The sequence below is a fragment of the Thermomyces lanuginosus genome (assembly GCF_041956635.1).
Source record: "Thermomyces lanuginosus strain ATCC 200065 unplaced genomic scaffold VTN49scaffold_7, whole genome shotgun sequence".
Classification (NCBI taxonomy): domain Eukaryota; kingdom Fungi; phylum Ascomycota; class Eurotiomycetes; order Eurotiales; family Trichocomaceae; genus Thermomyces; species Thermomyces lanuginosus.
The window spans coordinates 1001098-1018458 of NW_027192341.1; the positions used below are offsets into that span (position 1 = coordinate 1001098).

Genomic DNA, 17361 nt, shown 5'->3' on the forward strand with positions numbered 1-17361 from the left:
CAAGGTAAGATCACAAGTAGAACGATAGCGAGTGTGAGAGATGCTCGAGGCATGACTGATTCACCCATTTCTGAACCACGTCGTGCCTTCCATCTCTGCTCCAGTTGCTTCATCCTCTCCATGCTGCTTCTGGTATGACTGCGGGGTGTGCATATAATAACACAAATTCTCCAATTTGAAAAGCTGAACTCTACAGACGAGTCGTACATAGGATACACAGAGGAGCACATACAACCTTGCTCAAGCTGTCATACCAGCTCTATGCCCTAGCTCTGATTTCGGTACCTTCCGTTCTCGGTATTCAGCTATCATGCAATTACGTGATTACTCATCCTGTCAACCTCGACAACTGCCGATTTAGTTCACCTCTTCGGACTCCGATGATGACCAGCCTAGACCAATCAGGTTAGCGTAACGTTGCATCACGCAATCAAGCTTCAGCTCAGAGGGAGATTTTCTCTTGGACCAATCACAAGCAGGAGCGATTTCGGCCTGGAGGCAGATCTTCGAGCTCGCATCCGTTTGAGCAAATCAGATTACTTGATCGGTAGTCAATCCTGCCGATCTGATCCATCCAGGGAGCTTCTTGGCTGATCTGGGCATTGCAATTTTTCCCATTTGGGCCTGTCATTCTGGCCTCAGGCAGAGCTGCCCCTCCATCCCTCCATCATCGCGCCATCTGTCAAAACTCAGACCGCCCTCGCTGCATTAAAGACTTAACTCGCCGAATCCCCCGCTTTTTCCTCCTTTCTGCTTTTCAGTTAAACATTCCAGACGCAATTGATCCATCCTCCTCCCGGCGGGGACTCAATTGTGTTGTTGTTTGACTGTGCATACTTGATACATCTTTTACAGACAGTCCTTCATCATGGTGAAATCGTAAGTCATCGGCAGGTTTTTTTCTTCCGTTTCATGTTCCCAGCTCACGCTTCTCCAGATCAGTCCTCGGCTTTCCGCGTATTGGAAAGCTCCGTGACCTGAAGAAGGCCACCGAGGCCTACTGGTCCGGCACCCTCTCCCGGGAGGATCTCCTCAAGGAGGGCAAGCGACTCCGTCTGGAGCACTGGCAGATCCAGAAGAACGCTGGTGTCGACATCATTCCCAGCAATGACTTTGCTTTCTATGATCAGGTTCTGGATCACATCCAGCTCTTCGGGGTACGTGATGTTTTCCGATTCGACATTACAAGCTGACTGACGTAATCAGGCCGTCCCGGAGCGGTATAGGAAGTACAACCTGCACCCCATTGATGAGTACTTTGCCATGGGTCGTGGTCTGCAGAAGCCCGCCCAGGATGGCCAGCCTGCCATTGATGTTCCCAGCTTGGTAAGCTCGCCAGAATCCCTCGCCTAGAGCATCACGTTGCTAATTACGATTTAGGAAATGGTCAAATGGTTCGATTCCAACTACCACTATGTGAAGCCCACCCTGCAAGACAACCAGGTCTTCAAGCTGGCTGCGGAGCCCAAGCCCGTGGTCGAGTTCCTGGAGGCCAAGGAGGCCGGCATTATCACCCGCCCCGTGATCATCGGCCCCGTGTCCTTCCTGCACCTGGGTAAGGCCGACCGTGGCCAGACCAAGGCTCCGATTGACCACCTCGAGGCCCTCCTGCCTCTGTATGTGGAGCTCCTGACCAAGCTCAAGGAGGCCGGTGCCGAGGATGTCCAGATCGACGAGCCGGTCCTCGTCTTTGATCTGCCTGAGAAGACCAAGGCTGCCTTCAAGCCCGCTTACGAGAAACTGGGCTCGCTCGGCGACAAGGCTCCCCGCCTGCTGCTGGCCACCTACTTTGGTGACATTGTCCACAACATTGATGTGTTGCCGGCTCTGCACTCCCTGCATGGCATTCACATTGATCTGGTTCGCAACCCGGAGCAGGCCGACACTGTCATCTCGGCTCTCGGCCCGAACCAGGTTCTGTCCGCTGGTGTTGTTGACGGCCGGAACATCTGGAAGACCAACTTCAAGGCTGCCATTGAAAAGGTCGAGAACGCCATCCAGAAGCTGGGCAAGGACCGTGTTATTGTGGCCACCTCCAGCTCGCTTCTGCACACCCCTCACACTCTCGAGAGCGAGAAGAACCTGGACCCCGAGGTGCGCGACTGGTTCAGCTTTGCTGTTGAGAAGACCAAGGAAGTCGCCATCATTGCCAAGGCCGTGACTGATGGCCACGACTCGGTCCGTGCGGAGCTCGAGGCCAACGCCAAGTCGATCGAGAGCCGACGGTCCTCGAAGCGGACCAATGACCCCAAGGTCAAGGCTCGCCAGGAGGCAGTCACTGAGGAGATGCACAACCGCAAGTCGCCATTCCCTGAGCGTCTGGCTGCTCAGGCCAAGTCCCTGAACCTGCCCCTGTTCCCGACGACCACGATCGGATCGTTCCCTCAGACCAAGGACATCCGTATCCAGCGCAACAAAGTCACCAAGGGCGAGATTACTGCTGAGCAGTACGAGAAGTTCATTGAGCAGGAGATTGAGAAGGTTGTCCGCATTCAGGAGGAACTCGGCCTCGACGTGCTGGTTCACGGCGAGCCGGAGCGGAACGACATGGTGCAGTACTTTGGTGAGAAGCTCACCGGCTTCGTGTTCACGACCCACGCGTGGGTGCAGAGCTACGGTTCGCGCTGCGTGCGGCCGCCGATCATTGTCGGCGATATCTCCCGCCCCGGCCCGATGACCGTCAAGGAGTCCAAGTACGCGGCGTCGATCACCAAGCGCCCTATGAAGGGCATGCTGACTGGCCCCATCACCTGCCTGCGGTGGTCGTTCCCGCGTGATGACGTGCACCAATCGGTGCAGGCGCAGCAGCTGGCTCTGGCTCTGCGCGATGAGGTGCTTGACCTCGAGGCCGCTGGCATCAACGTCATCCAGGTCGACGAGCCGGCGCTTCGTGAGGGTCTGCCGCTGCGCGCGGGCAAGGAGCGCGACGACTACCTGCAGTGGGCTGTGAAGTCGTTCCGCTTGGCGACTGCTGGTGTGCAGGACGGTACGCAGATCCACTCGCACTTCTGCTACTCGGAGTTCCAGGACTTCTTCCACGCCATCGCCGCGCTGGACGCGGATGTGCTCAGCATTGAGAACAGCAAGTCGGACGCGAAGCTGCTCAAGGTGTTTGTGGACGAGGCATACCCGCGCCACATCGGCCCCGGTGTGTACGATATCCACTCGCCGCGTGTGCCGAGCGAGCAGGAGATCCGTGACCGGATTCAGGAGATGCTGCAGTACCTGCGTCCTGAGCAGCTGTGGATCGACCCTGACTGCGGTCTCAAGACTCGTCAGTGGCCGGAGACCAAAGCCTCGCTGACTAACATGGTGAATGCTGCCAAATACTTCCGGGAGCAGTACTCGAAGAAATAAGGAACCATCTGTGTTTCCAAAAGCAACGACAAGCTCAACGCGTCGTTGCGTGCAGCATTGATGAGTTATGATGATGATGATACCAAAAGTGTTTCAACAAATTGGCACGGCATGGGTTTCAACAAGGTTGGTTGGTGTATAGAGGAGATGCGCGGGTTCAACATCGGCGTTTGATGTGGATATCATACCATTATCTATGTAATAGATCAGTTTCAAAAAAAATAGTATTTTCTGCCATGTATCATATGGGTAAACTACAGGAATGACACCCCCGGAATGACGGCCGATCTTCCCCCGACGGCCTTTTCCCCAAAGCGATTCACATACCACCTCCGTCCTCTCTTGGCCTGCGGCACCATCGCCGTCACTTCATTCACGAGAAACGCCACCGCCGGCAGCGGGAACGGCACCGCAAACCTCTTCGCTAGAGCCGCGAATGGTACGAACCACGGCGCCAACGGCAACGGCAACGAAGCTGTATCCTTCCAACCAGGCAAAACCGCCGTTCCCACAAGCACATAACCCAACCACTCAAGCCACTCAGACAGATAATGCGGATAGAGCACGAACCGAAACAATCCCTTGGCGGGCGGGATCACATAGACATTATCAAACGGATTCTTCCCTTTCTTCTTCTCCGCCGAATCACCCTTCTCATTTTGTTGTTGTTGTCGTCGCAATGCCTCCTCCCGGCGTAACCGCCACAATGTCCTCTCCCCACGGATATTCCCAATCATCCCAATGACAAACAAGAGCAGGCCGATGTACGGAAGTACCCCGCCGAAGCCCTGATTTTCGCCCTCATCCGAGGAAGAATATCCGAGATGATCTATGCCCAGAATCCATCCGGCCAAACACGTCGAGTTCAACCAGTTGAACCATGCCGCCGACGCTACAATCATGATACCCGTTGGAGCGATACTTGGCGCAACAAACAATGGGTTCACAATGGACCGGTTGATATAATGAATGATGTAGAGAGATGCCGCAAGGAGGTTCCAGTTGGAGAGATTCCCGATATGCGGGTAGAGGAGGTAGGCCAGGTTAATGGGACCAATGACTTCCATGACACACCAGGCAACCCGCCCGGGGAGGTTGAAGGGGGAGTTGCGCTGGGCGGTTTTGCCGGCAGGATGGTAGTCAGAGAGCCATTCGCCGAGGGTGACCTGATTCATTTGTTTATTTAGTTTTTTTTTTTTTTTTTCTTTTTTGCGGGCTTGAAAGATGGGTGGTGAATGGAGCTTACAAGAGGAAACCATTGGAAAATGCACAAGGCCCAGGAGTATACGCCTGGAGAGGGCGGGAAGAGAGACGGGAGGGCAGCCATAGTCAATTGACTTATTGACTAATGTTCACGTCTATGGAAAAGAGAGAGAGGGAGAGAATGAAGCCGTGCTCTTTGTATTCGTAAAAAGGATCGTAGTAGTATTTAAGTCAATATCATGACGGAAGCTTGTCTGCTTTAGGGTTCACGCTAGGCTAATTACGTCACTTCCCGTGCTGGGTTAACTCGATCAGGAAGTAGTTAAGTTATTAGGGCTAGTCAAATAAGGAAAATGTTCATGGGAGATTAAATACCATAAAACGCAATTACGACAAAACTAACCACTGTAAAGTCATGAATTCCTGCTCTATGATGACGATGATCATCAACCAATGGTCCTACAGGGTATTTAATGCATTCAACTTAGGCTGACGTGTCCATGCGGTCTTCCTGTTGCCGCGCTTCTTGCTGCGCCCTCTTGGCAGCCCGTCTTTCAGCCTTGAATGCCTCAATTCTTTGTTTCATTTCGGTGTCTGCCGGGAGTTAGTTACGAATCTAAGCCTGGAGAAGAAAGAGAGAGAGAAACTTACTTGGTATCACGTCTTCAATCTTTAAGGGTGCCCGATTGAACGGGTCGCTCGGATCGCTGAGCAGATGCGACTGGATAGTTGACCGGTCAATTGTCACCCGCGAGCTGGGCAGAGTTACCGGGTCTTCCATTAGCGTGTACATAAGCGGATCTAAACTTTGTTAGCACCCAGTCATCGTAAAACATTCGAAAATAACATACCAAGGAACTCGTCTGGAATCTCTCCCAGATCCTCCTCGGCCTGCTCATCCTCCTCTTTGGCTTTCTTCACTCGTTTTTGTAGTCGCAGCCATCGCTTAATATCCTCGTCCGACTTCAACGCCCACTTCCGCATAATTTCCGCAGCTTTGTCAAAATTCTCCGGCTTGTACGATCGCCCGTCTCGCGCGACCGCACGCGTAAAGTTTTCCTTGTCCATTAGGTTCAAATACACGTCCACGATCTCGCTGAGGAGTGCCCGCGGATTGAACCCGTACTCCTGCAGGTTACTGACCCGCAGGTTCGAGCTCTTGGGCCCCACCATGGCGTCAAGGTTGTAGTCCAGCATGTCGGCCAGACGCTGCACAATCTCTGGCATCGTGAACGAGTCTGCAAGCGCCTCGGTGAACAGCTTGAGCATTGCGACAGTCTCGTTTGTCAACTGCATGTACGACTTGGCCCGCTGCTGCGCCGCCGCCAGCGCCTCTTCTTTTTGCTCGCGCTCCTGGGGACGCATCATCCGACCCTCCAGCTCCAGCTGCCGCTGCGTATCGTGGATCGTCATGAATGCCGTGAACGACTCGTCCAGCACAAACGTCACGTCGTTCAGGAGCAGGTTGACAAACCGCACAAAGAAGTCCAGGTTATCGCTGGCCTGATCCGACAGCTGCGACCGGTACACGGGATTTGGCCAGATGCACTTGATGATCTGGAAGATCTCGTACCGGATATTAAACTTGTCAAAGAACTGCGTGTGAGTGCCCGTGAACTCAGCCTCGATGTAAAACTTCATCACCGCATGCAGCAGGTACTGGGTCGCAAACGGCAGCGAGTTGAGCAGGTCCACAAGCACTCCTCTTCCACCCCCTGGACGCGGCCACGTGCCCCGGAACATGATCGACACCAGGCCAGCCTTCAGGTACGGGTTCTTGATGTACTGCGAGCTCTCCAAAAAGGAAATGCACATCATGACCAGCTCATCACCCTGTGTTGATGTCACGATTTGTGGCATACACCACATGATGAACTTGAAGTTGCTCACAATGTCGTCTACAAAGTACTCGGGCAAGCAGTTGAATACCTCCGGCGGATTCTCCGGCAAAGGCAGCGTGATCTTCTGCCGGGGGAAATCCACACCAGACACAAGGCGAAGAAGCCAGACGATCACGTACCGCATAAAGAGCATCGATCGGGTCTGCCACAGATCATCAAACAGGACCCCCTGTAGGCTGTACTTGAGCGCAAGCCCCAGGTCTAGTTGGTCCTTGTACTTCTTCAGAGCCTCCTCGAACGTCCGCAGCTGCATCGGATTGTTCGCCCATCGATGCCGCTCCTGTTCGAACTTGTTGATGGTCGACTCCATATGTTTGAGGTCCTTCTCCAGCTGCTCCAGTTTCGCTGTGAGCGACTCGCTACCATAGTGATGGGCGGCAACCGTCAAAAAGAAGATTTCCGTGATAAAGTTGTTCTCGCCTTCTATCTTCCTCGAGTAGAACTCGTCCGACTTTTGTTGGTCAGCGTTGATCTTTGTCTCGTCGCGCATTTGCACCCGAGGGTTCCGATGCAGGTACCGCGCGTCTATTCGGTCAATCTTTCTCTCGATTAGCAGACATTCGACTAGAGATATTGCATTACGTACTTTTGTAAACGTAGCATCCATAAATGGCTCACAGAGCTGATCCAGACACGTCGTGATGTTGAACATGAATCCATCCGACGACACAGTCTTGGGATCAACCTGCATAGCTCTCCTCTTATGGTTCAGATTCAGTGCCGCTGCGAACCAATCCAGCACCCGTTCCCGGGCATCTTTGGACGCACGGACCAGATGGTTGATCACATCAAGGAGGTCAGAAGAGATCATTTGTTGAGTCATTCGTAGCGATCTCTGGGCAGTGAGGATAGAGGTCTGATCGCGGGTCTTGGGACTCGAAAAGTAGGTCATCGTCACTGGCCCCTGCAGCGGCGATAACCGGAACCAGGGTCCCAAGAGAGTTACTATTTCATACGTTGCAGGATCACCGTTGGCCTTATTGAAGATGGAGGATTCGGTGATGGCGATTCCAATGGCTGGATTGTGGACCAAGTTCCGTAGTGCCTGCAGGCAGTCTGGGTCAGCGGACATGGTCAATTCCAAAAGCGTGCTCAACAGACCATCATATACGGCTTGTAATCATCGTTTATAGTCATTCCTGCCAAATCTCTGCTCATCTCCTCAACCGCGGAAATAAATGCCGGTTTCAGCATTTCTTCTTCCTCGAAGCGCTTCACGGCCTCGGTCAGGAAATCCGGGTCAATACCGCGGTCATCGTCGCTATCCAAAAGAAGGTAAGGTTTCAGCGGCGACCGCGCGGTCGACTCCACCCTGTTGAAGCATCAGCATCCATGTCCTCCGGACATGCGGCCATTTGTCAATGTCAGGAAGTACGAACCCAAACATTTCTGGCATCGTGATCGCAAAGACGCAGTAGCTGATGCACAGACGCCTGGCTTCCTGGACAACGCTGTACTTTGGATCGTCATCGTGCGCTTTTCGGAATCCCTTGTACAGCCGCTGCACTCTCTTCCAGCACGGCAACAGATAGTCCAGTGGGCGTTGACCGCCGGCGATCGTGCCGGCTTCAAGTAAGGCTTGGTCCAAGATTCCGACACTTATTCGAAGCTCGGCGCCTTGCTCTTCGAGTTCTCCTCGGACACCAGGCAAATACGTCAGCGGGTGGCCATGTACATCCTTCTTCTGATCCTCGTTCAGAGTAATCCGAAATACGCTCCGCAAAGTACGATCCTCGAACGACTCTAGGGACTCCTCTGGCTTCGGAGTCGGTCGCTTCGGCGGCTGTTGCAAATGTGAGGAGCTCTCAACGGCCGGCGCGGGTGAGATCTTGATCCGCTTTCCTTGTGCCGAGGGACTCTCCGCCGGCGGGGCAGCAGCGGATGCTGGAGTGATGTTGATACGAGTTTGTGATGGCGCCGACTGCGGCTGCGGCTGCTGCTGTTCTTGATTGGAGCTAGACGCATCTCTGGACGGTTGCGATGCTGACGACTGCGCTAGCTTTGCGAGCCGCTTGCTGCGGATCTACGCATTGATAGCGATATCAGCGATGCAGCTCCTCCCGCCGCCACGGATCCCGCCTTACCTTGTCCGCATCGGAAATCGTGTCGGACATGGTGCAGATGACTCTGAGAGCGTCTCTCCCAACCGATACCGCCTGGAGAGAAGGCCGGGGCACGCGGGGGATGCGATAAGCGGCGACTCGACGGCGGGTTCGGTCTCCGTCTCTGAGATTCGCCAGTTTAGTAAGCTGCTTAGTCAATCCGATGACGACCAGCACGGCGATTTGTTTCTCCGTTCCACCTTTTTGACTGCTCAACCTCAGAGTGAAGACTGAAATTCAGCGTTGATTTTATGTTAATTTCAAATCTATGGTCATTGACAGCTTCCCCGGAATATGCATCAAATTCCCTGGCTGCTAATTATGTGAAACCTTTTGTGCGTCTGCATCTATATACTTGGAACCACCCTACGCCTACAACTGCAAGTTGGATACCTACATGGGATGCCCTACAAGGCGGTTTCGCCGATAGAGCTTGTCCTTCAGCACTCGCTTCACGCCATGATACTACTGTACTACTCCATTGCGACTTGGCTAAGTATTACTAAGAACGGTGTCTCACGCAGTCGCTGGCATGCCCTTCAGCTTCACCAACTTTTCTGGTTCGTGCAGTTTAACTTCGCCCTCATATTTTCCTGAATCCACAGAGCAGTTTCGCTGCACAAAGATCTGGTGATAGCTGTCACCCACATAAGTCCGGCACCCAACTTCGGTTCCCACAGGGAATGAGAATCCGAGCATGCTTGAATTTGTGGCCACGCGACTGAAGGATCTGAGAGTGAAGTTCACGAAGCCGCGCATGGGACCCTCAAAGGCCATCTTGGCTGTTTGGTATTTGTGGCAGATGGTAAGTTCAGGTGACGCTGCACTGCCATCTGCTTTTGAGTAAGCTGGCCTGTACACCGTACTATCCTCCGTGACAATGTAGCCCATGCCGGATCCAATTACGTACTTATTCCTCGGCAAGTCTTGCCGTTCAATTCTCCCAGTGGCTCTTTGGTGGTGTCGTTGCAACGATCCCGCTCACCTCCCCAATTATGCACATGTAGCCGGCAGTTGTCCGTAAGCTCGATCCATGTTCCGAACGGAGCCGCATTCGTGGTGTTCGTATCCCCGGCCGCAAGACAAAGAGGGACGACGGCAAGAATCGCGAGGAGCTTCATGGTGACTTTTGGCTGCACATGCAACGCCCTGAACTGAAGTCTTCTAGGAATGTGTTGTCGATATTGTCGTTCGAGGAGTGTTCAGATGTTTTTTTATATCACAAGTGCGGAGTACTGCACTCCCCAGTTCTTTTTTTCTACAGGTTTCATGTTTTATGAGCAGTAACAACGTAGTCTCTTTGTTCGGACGAATGATTGATCCATGGTTGGTGTCAGGCCATCAGGTGCCGGTTATCCTTACTGCAATCAGAACGTACACATGCGAAGCTCGAGCGTGGGTGTCTCGCGCTCCAATCGAGTCTCTTGCAGTGGATTAACTGTCCGTTATTAAAGAACTGTCGTGTATTAGGGTTCAGTCATTGATTCGTCCTCGCCTCGGATTCTGTGTCTAATAATTAGGTTCCTGACAGTTCCACGGCTAAACAAAACAGAGCTTCATAGAGTCCACATCAGATATCAAGCCAAGAGATGCTTTCTGTCTTTGAAGATCATGGATAGGTTGAGCATGGCCCCGGTATAGGTAATGTGTTGTGAGCCGACGACAATGCTCAATCAATGCCCTCCATGCAGTCAAGTACTGTACAATCTTGACACTTCTAGTTCCTGTCGTATTCTTTGTGTATGCTGGCAATGCGCAATCATTAATCATGCCATCTCCATCAAAACAGTAATAATCCAGGATTAGCAAAACATCCCAATGACTCCAATGCGCGTGCGGTACAAAAGCATCTATAAAAAACAAACAGGCAACCAATGGAAACACACGGGCATAGTACAAGAATCAACAAAACAAACCACCCCATGATATCAAAACAGAATTGAAAGAAGCAGCATCAATACTTCGCCTTTGCCTTGAGCTCATTTAGTCGTTGACAGCTTTTGAGCTCCATCTCGCGGGCTTCCTTCATCTTCTCGACATCCGGGAAGAACCAGCCCTGCGCATCCTGGATCATGCGATCGCGCAGCTTGACTTCAGCATCACACTCGACGCGCAGCTTGCCGACATATTCCACCTCCACCCGTTGATCGAGCTGATGGAACTTCTTGGCGCTGTAGTCGTCCACGTCGCGAGGGTTCAGATAGTAGTCAACCTTCAACTTTGGCGTAGTGCGATGCATGGTGTAGGGGGAGACGGGGCCATCGAAGCGGAAAGTCGGGCCAGAGGGTACTGATGAGCTGCCAGAAAATAGCGAAGAGAGGAGCGGCAGGATGAAGAGAAGGACAAAGGGAAGAAGCTGCGTGAGCGAGGACCAGCCAGAGGGCGACGGCGGCGGTTGGTTCGTCGCTTCCGCTGGTCGCCTGCGTGGCCGATTGCCGCCGAATGTATGCACTCGAAAGCCTGGCCCGCCTCCCATATTGAAGACAAACTGCGGACCACCGCCTGTACAGCCATTAGTTTAGTGAACGAACCACCACACGTTGAGGATAGAGAGGGCCTCCTACCGAATGGACTGAAGCCACCACTCATAGGACCGAAGCTTCCTCCAAAGAATCGGTTGAAGAGCTCCTCCGGCGAAATCTCCTCTTCGAACATCGTGCCACCGGCGGCCGGATGACTTCGCGGGAAACCACCACTAAATCCGCTGCTAGAGAATGACGACCCTCCCGACGGTCCGGCACTAGGCGTGAATCGACTGTCTGGATCACCACCGAATCGGTCATATTTGGCCTTCTTGTCCGGATCGGATAGCACCTGGAATGCACGAGAGACCACTATAAACGACAGAGTCAGCACAACTGTATCAATCTCGTGCGAAGAGGGAATGCTCGGGGATAGCACTCACTCTTGAACGCCTCGTCGGCTCCCTCGTAGCCATTCTTGTCCGGATGTGTCAATAGACTGAGCTTGCGATAAGCCTTCTTGATCTCGCTATCGCTCGCCGTCCTCTCCAGGCCGAGGATCTCATAGAAGGCCGTGGGGTTGCATTTTCGTATGCGGATCACAGCAGCCTTCTGCTCTGGAGTGTATTTGCGTTCCTGGTTGCCTTGATTGTGATCGCGGCGTCTGGCCGACCCTGTATCGGCCCCAGACGCGGAGGCGGAGGACATCGCTGGAACGGATCGGCGCTAGTGAGACTGACAGGCGACGATGAGAAGAGAACGGACAGGCTCTGGAAGGTAGTCGTTGATAACGGTGGCTCTTCAGATCAGGGAGGGGACTGGAATGGCCGGGAAGATAGAACACCAGGTGGGTGTCAAAGTAGACTGAAAAGCTCTTTCTGTCTACTCGCTTTGAAATTGTCAATTCATCCGGACAGAGAATGACGCATGACGGCTGTCGGGAGGATTGACGTTGAGTTTTGGAGATTATCAACGTGGTATCTTGCAGTCGTTCAGTTTCTACGCTAAGAGCCGGCAGCCAATCCCCGACGGTTGTTTTTCTCTTCAACCATTAGATAACACATTCACGGCACACAGCTGCCCACGACAGCGCGGCTTAATTGTCGCAGATTACTTCGCTCTTTGAAATACGGGAGCTACCGAAACAATCGCAAGCTTCATGACAGACACTGAGTCGTCCCGAGAGACGAAGCGGTCTCTCTACCAGAGATTCCGAGCATGGGGAGGTACAAAATCCAAATCCACGCCTCGTTGACCAGCAATCATTGGCCTCGTATTCCCGTATTCTCCTTCACTACGATGATCATACAAGGCAGTACTGTATTGACGCGAGTCGGTAGAGTCGCCGTTCCCTCCAACGGTTCTCGCAACCTTCATCACAGCACAGCACATGCGCCCGTTCCAGTTCTTGCCAATGACTTTCCCGCCCGTGCTCTTGTTTACCTCATACGCCAACCTGCAAGGTTTCAAGAAGGATAGCGCCGGTATCAGTGCAGCTTGGTCCGGCCTGTATCTCATCCTGGCGGCGCGACGCCGACAACCATTTATGAAGAAGTGGGGAGCTCGTGGGATCGTCCGCGGGATAACAATGGGTCTCTGCTTGGTGAATCTGGTTGCAGGAGGTTTGGTATATACTCTGGGAAAGGATGAGGAGAAGTCAAAAGCATCGTGACGCGCGGAGCTGCGGCGATTATGGAAAATGTGCTGGCATTGAGGGGAAAAAAAAGTGTTTGATTACGACCTGTCTGTATAATAGTACGAGTTCTAGATCCGGAGTACGTCGGTCGCTACTGTAGACGGTTGGGATGGGCAAGGATTCATCCGGCATGACTCATGAATCTAGTCTGATCGTGCCTCATTGGTACAGTTTTTGTTCCGTCACGTAGCGGCCCACGCTCTCAGATACCAAGGAACGAAGCTGGATAACGCCTGCGCGAGCGGCCTGTCTCGCACGAGTCGAGCTGATCGGAAGATCACCAGCTTGCGGTTTCCCTGGCACCAAGTGTATCCGCTCCGCCCATTCCCTGTTCGCGCCTTCATGGTCGCGATCGCCCTGGGCGATATCCCGCAAGTATTGCTCCTGTTCCTCCCGGCCGCCCCATTCATCATCCGGACGCATGGTCACCCGCAGCCGATGTTTGCTGAGAAAGGGCTCCAACGGCCGCAGAGTGAAGGTCGGGGGGTAGTACTTCGTATTGAAGATGCGGATCAAGGTGTCATAGCCGATGAGATGCACCTGCTCCAGAGACGCCGGATACTGGCGCGACTCTTCTATGGCGGCGGCCTTGTCTACAAAATACGGTTTTTTGGTGACCCCAACGTCAACCTGCGGCGGCTCGCCTAGGGTTCCTGACAGCTCCTGCCGGAGGTCTTGGGCCAGGAGACACATCATGACGAGGCGGTCCTCGAACGATGCAGGGACGGACGGCTTGTCCGCATTCTGCGTTGCCAGCAGAAGCAGCACATGGGAGGGTACAGACGGAGTTTCCTGCAGGGCTGATGTCACGATTTGCATGTGAGCGAGAGTGGGAGGGTTGAAGGACGAATCCAAGACGTAGAGCACTGCAGGATCGGCAGCCCGCGTGCTATTGTTATTCGTGGGAACCGATTCAAGAATCTCAAAGTTTCTCGAAGACGCCAGGAAGCGCGAGAGAGCCGCGCCAAAGCGGGCACGAAGATGAGCCATCTTGGAGAAGCTATTATGGCAGAGCGTACGTAGTGGAAATCTGTACCGTCACTTAAGACTACCGTCAGATGGCGGGACCGGAAGCGGGGATGCGTTCGGTACCCGCACCTTTTTTTTCTATTTTCTTCTTCCACTGTCACCAACTTCCAAGTGTTTCGCCTGCGAGTCCACATGCCAGAACCTTCAACCGAACTCGAGTCTAGAATGCAGAAACCATAAAAGAACCCTCACGCTATGCGGAACCGAGTATCTCCGCGTCATCGAGCTCGCATTTGCTATCCCAGGACAATAATGTCGTTAAAAACTAGGAGTTCGCACAACTCTTTGAGTGAACCCTTATTGGGAAGAATTGCCACCTTTGAAGGCCCCAGCGAGGTCATATTCATACTCTACGGTTTCTCATTGCTCTCTACTAACTTAGTAAGAAACGGGCCAAATGCATTTATTGCGGCCACATTCGAGCAAAACACTCAACGCGCCAAGTTGAGCACACTACTCAGAAATGCCCAAAAATGATCAGAGGATATATGTAGAACCAGCAATTGCTCCCAAATAGCCAGAAGCAAATCTCCTTCCCTCCTAAGGACCAAGAGGAAGACGAGGAGCTGTTGGTGATGGCGGTCTACACTGGCGGTCTCCCTTTCTCAGTGTTCGAGAACAAATACATACTTGCAGAAGTTTCTGCGGAAACGGGGTGTTCAAATTCCCACCCGACAGGCACTCGCAGATAGACTTCTCGACAAGTATTATAATAAAGCTTGGCGCTGAGGAGTTAGCCGAGTGGATCAAACGAAAAATCCGGGATTGCCTGGTCAATGAGGAACGATGCAGGCAGGATGGAGTGAAGTGGCGCAGGATAAATTCGATCAATATTAATACCTATACCTGCAGCTTCATGGGGAAAGCCTGGGAGATCCTAGGGACTTCCCCAGAGCTGCAACACTTTTTTTCCATTCCATGCAATTCTCATGGCTAGGATTTTCTTGAGCTCCCTGAGTTCGAAGATACGTTATCAAGGCTTCGGACATCATCAGCCTCTTTCGGAGTTCTCCAAAGCAATTGGCGGTTCTCAATGCACCCCAGGAATTGGCTTTCCAATTCACGATGCACATCGCAGTGAACCTGAAGAGATTCCCGTCTTAGACTGTGCAGAGTATGTATCGGAGGAGCTTCTTCCAGACGCGGCGGTACGGTCAAACGTGGGCCTTTCCATCCGAGCCTCTGGGGCCGAACTGGGCATATCGATTCATCAATCGTCACCCGGAGATGTGGACAAAACGGTGTCGAAACTTAGATCAAGAGCGAAGTGATGCCGAAAAGACCGAGATCATCGAGGGATGGTTTCGCCTGTTCACCTCAAAAAGCCGGTTCGATGTCTAATCATTTTGTTTCCGACTGAGCTCGAAGCGCGAGAAGCGATTTAATTTGTGGATAATCATCTGTTGGGCCACCGCCACGACGCGGCTAAAGGGGCGGCAGATCTCTTCGATATGGTCTTCGCTGCTGGGCTCCAGCAAAGCCATCAAATCGTTGGAGGGAGACATTCAACAGGTAAGTCGACTACATCATGGCGATTCTTCTGCGACCTCTACTCGGCACGGGAACGTCCAATGGCCGGTAAAAACGCAGAAAGACAGCGGATGCAGTAAATACCGGACGACGGTCTAGTAAATGCGACCTCTACCCACCGATGAATTGGAAATTCGTCTCGGGTGTCTCTCCGAACGATCCATGGATCCTTATGGACAGGAGGATGTTGGCGTTCGTCCGTTGAGTTTGCCAACGTAGAGCAGGCGCGAGGTGCGCCAGATTGGTGGAGGGTTTTGTGAACGGCACTAGATACTTAGAAAAGGTAGTTGGTCAACAGTACGCAATAGTAGTACGTTGAGATTAAGTACAGTTGGGAGTGAGTGGAAGAATTTGGACACTTAACGAGGTGTGCGCTAACCCCGAAACGGGTTGATTCACGCTTCACCCGTCATGACGTCAGGCCAATGAGGCTATATAGGTACCTTTTTGCCGGTGTAACTCGTATCCCTACTACATACATACCAAAGGGCCTTTTTGCTGCACTCCATTGTGCGTCAGCGGTTGGGCCATTCTTCAGAATGCTCGCAAAATATGAAGCAGAAGTACATTTGGAAAGTCATATGTGTCTGATATTGTACTGGCAATTGCCATCCTACGCTGTTCCCCCTATGTACATGAGCTGATACCAGCTCCAACAACCACCTCCTCAACGCACCATGTACTCGTCTCTCATGCCGGCGTCGGCGTGCCCGTCGCCGTAATCGCAGACGAAGACTGCTCGATCTGAACCGCCTGCGGGATGAGCGAGGGACCCGGCACCTCATACGTGGACAGGGGCTCGTAGATGTTGACCAGGATGCCCGGGTCATCGGGCGAGTAGAACTCGGTGGCTGGCACGCCCTCCGGCTCGACGGTGCCGGATCCCGTAATCTCAAGGTTGAAGCACTGCGGGTACAGCTGGGCGCCGTCCGGGTTCCCGGCGCTGTGCAAGGCGATGATCTCGTGTCGCAGGACGTAGTTACCCGGCTTGATGTCCTCGGGGATCTGAACCAGCCACCCGTTGCCGTTCGCAATGAGTTCGTCGTCGGCCCAGTAGCCCGGAGGAGAAGAGCCGTCGATAAGACCCACTCCGTCGATCTTGAAGAAGCGCAGGCTGGTCTTGTCGACGGACTCACAGGGCCCGTTGCAAGGGGCCAGATAGTCCAGGACGGGGCCTAAAAGTGTTGTTAGTGAGTGTGAACAGCTTTCGGGCAGAAGTTTGACGCACCGTGGTGGGAATCCGGCCATGGATTCGGCTGCCATTGGATGTAGATCTTGTCACCGGCCTTCACGGAGACATGACCGCGGGCTGGTGTGGCTTCCTTGTGGCAGATGACGGCGTCGGTCGACGCTTCCGACGGCGTCACGAAGCCGTTGCCCAGGTTGGGCGTCTCCCAGCCAACGCCAATCGGGGGGTCAGGGTTGTAGGGGTCTTCGCCGGGGAGCCAGCCCCGATAGTAGACGCCGTTGATAACGAGGTTGGAGACATACCCGTGCGCAGAGGTACGGGAGATGCCCGCGAGGAAGGTAAGAAGCACCGACGCAGCGCTGGAGCCCTTCATGATGACCAGCTGGCTTGTATTTAGAGGAATCTTCAGTGATTGTTATGGCTGGGAGTCGAGACGCCGGGAGAAGTCGAAGAATTTATATCTTGCTGTCTCGAACTATCCAGGCGCCGATCTTGGACTTTGGAGAATTTTACCCGCCCAGATCTCATCTCATCGTTTAATTAATCAAAATCGATCCCGCAATCCGGCATATGAGATTGCAATATGGATCGCGGTAAATCCGCTGTCGCAAGAGTGTCAACAGCATGAAGACTGTCCGGCCAAGACGCACGATGATCCTAGCGGCTCATCATGATTCGTGCCCGGATATGAAAAGCTCCGGGAATCCCACCTGCCTAGACCGCCACGGAACATCTGATGAGGATGGCCTGCAGAACTAGCCGTCGCTTCCCCACGGGGGCGTAATCCTAAAGTGCCGACTACCGGGTCAATGCCGCAGGATTTTTTCATTTCGGGAACGGAGATCGTATACCAGGGACGGACGCCACACCCGGTATGCCGCCTCTAATGCTG

At 53.2% G+C, this 17361-nt stretch overlaps 8 protein-coding genes across 8 annotated transcripts; 2 read left to right on the forward strand and 6 right to left on the reverse strand.

The window, feature by feature from the left end:
- Nucleotides 1–868: 868 nt before the first annotated feature.
- On the forward strand, nucleotides 869–3357 carry VTN49DRAFT_7846 (uncharacterized protein; the record flags this gene model as incomplete). The annotated part of the gene is made up of 4 exons (XM_069416160.1): nucleotides 869–879; nucleotides 938–1157; nucleotides 1207–1326; nucleotides 1381–3357. 4 exons carry the CDS (start codon nucleotides 869–871, stop codon nucleotides 3355–3357), a joined length of 2328 nt encoding a protein of 775 aa, XP_069272207.1.
- Nucleotides 3358–3611: 254 nt separating this feature from the next.
- Nucleotides 3612–4684, reverse strand: VTN49DRAFT_7847 (uncharacterized protein; the record flags this gene model as incomplete). Its single annotated transcript, XM_069416161.1, has 2 exons — nucleotides 3612–4523; nucleotides 4604–4684. The coding sequence occupies 2 exons, from the start codon at nucleotides 4682–4684 to the stop codon at nucleotides 3612–3614; spliced, it is 993 nt and encodes a 330-aa protein (XP_069272208.1).
- Nucleotides 4685–5044: 360 nt separating this feature from the next.
- VTN49DRAFT_7848 (uncharacterized protein) lies at nucleotides 5045–8575 on the reverse strand (the record flags this gene model as incomplete). Its single annotated transcript, XM_069416162.1, has 7 exons — nucleotides 5045–5154; nucleotides 5212–5361; nucleotides 5412–6999; nucleotides 7048–7506; nucleotides 7563–7773; nucleotides 7841–8484; nucleotides 8546–8575. 7 exons carry the CDS (start codon nucleotides 8573–8575, stop codon nucleotides 5045–5047), a joined length of 3192 nt encoding a protein of 1063 aa, XP_069272209.1.
- Nucleotides 8576–9079: 504 nt separating this feature from the next.
- VTN49DRAFT_7849 (uncharacterized protein) lies at nucleotides 9080–9684 on the reverse strand (the record flags this gene model as incomplete). The annotated part of the gene is made up of 2 exons (XM_069416163.1): nucleotides 9080–9396; nucleotides 9474–9684. The coding sequence occupies 2 exons, from the start codon at nucleotides 9682–9684 to the stop codon at nucleotides 9080–9082; spliced, it is 528 nt and encodes a 175-aa protein (XP_069272210.1).
- An 833-nt stretch (nucleotides 9685–10517) lies between these two features.
- On the reverse strand, nucleotides 10518–11733 carry VTN49DRAFT_7850 (uncharacterized protein; the record flags this gene model as incomplete). The annotated part of the gene is made up of 3 exons (XM_069416165.1): nucleotides 10518–11065; nucleotides 11128–11397; nucleotides 11469–11733. The coding sequence occupies 3 exons, from the start codon at nucleotides 11731–11733 to the stop codon at nucleotides 10518–10520; spliced, it is 1083 nt and encodes a 360-aa protein (XP_069272211.1).
- A 451-nt stretch (nucleotides 11734–12184) lies between these two features.
- VTN49DRAFT_7851 (uncharacterized protein) lies at nucleotides 12185–12697 on the forward strand (the record flags this gene model as incomplete). Its single annotated transcript, XM_069416166.1, has 2 exons — nucleotides 12185–12251; nucleotides 12366–12697. The coding sequence occupies 2 exons, from the start codon at nucleotides 12185–12187 to the stop codon at nucleotides 12695–12697; spliced, it is 399 nt and encodes a 132-aa protein (XP_069272212.1).
- Nucleotides 12698–12880: 183 nt separating this feature from the next.
- Nucleotides 12881–13711, reverse strand: VTN49DRAFT_7852 (uncharacterized protein; the record flags this gene model as incomplete). The annotated part of the gene is made up of 1 exon (XM_069416167.1): nucleotides 12881–13711. One exon carries the CDS (start codon nucleotides 13709–13711, stop codon nucleotides 12881–12883), a length of 831 nt encoding a protein of 276 aa, XP_069272213.1.
- A 2259-nt stretch (nucleotides 13712–15970) lies between these two features.
- On the reverse strand, nucleotides 15971–16842 carry VTN49DRAFT_7853 (uncharacterized protein; the record flags this gene model as incomplete). Its single annotated transcript, XM_069416168.1, has 2 exons — nucleotides 15971–16455; nucleotides 16509–16842. The coding sequence occupies 2 exons, from the start codon at nucleotides 16840–16842 to the stop codon at nucleotides 15971–15973; spliced, it is 819 nt and encodes a 272-aa protein (XP_069272214.1).
- Nucleotides 16843–17361: the final 519 nt, after the last annotated feature.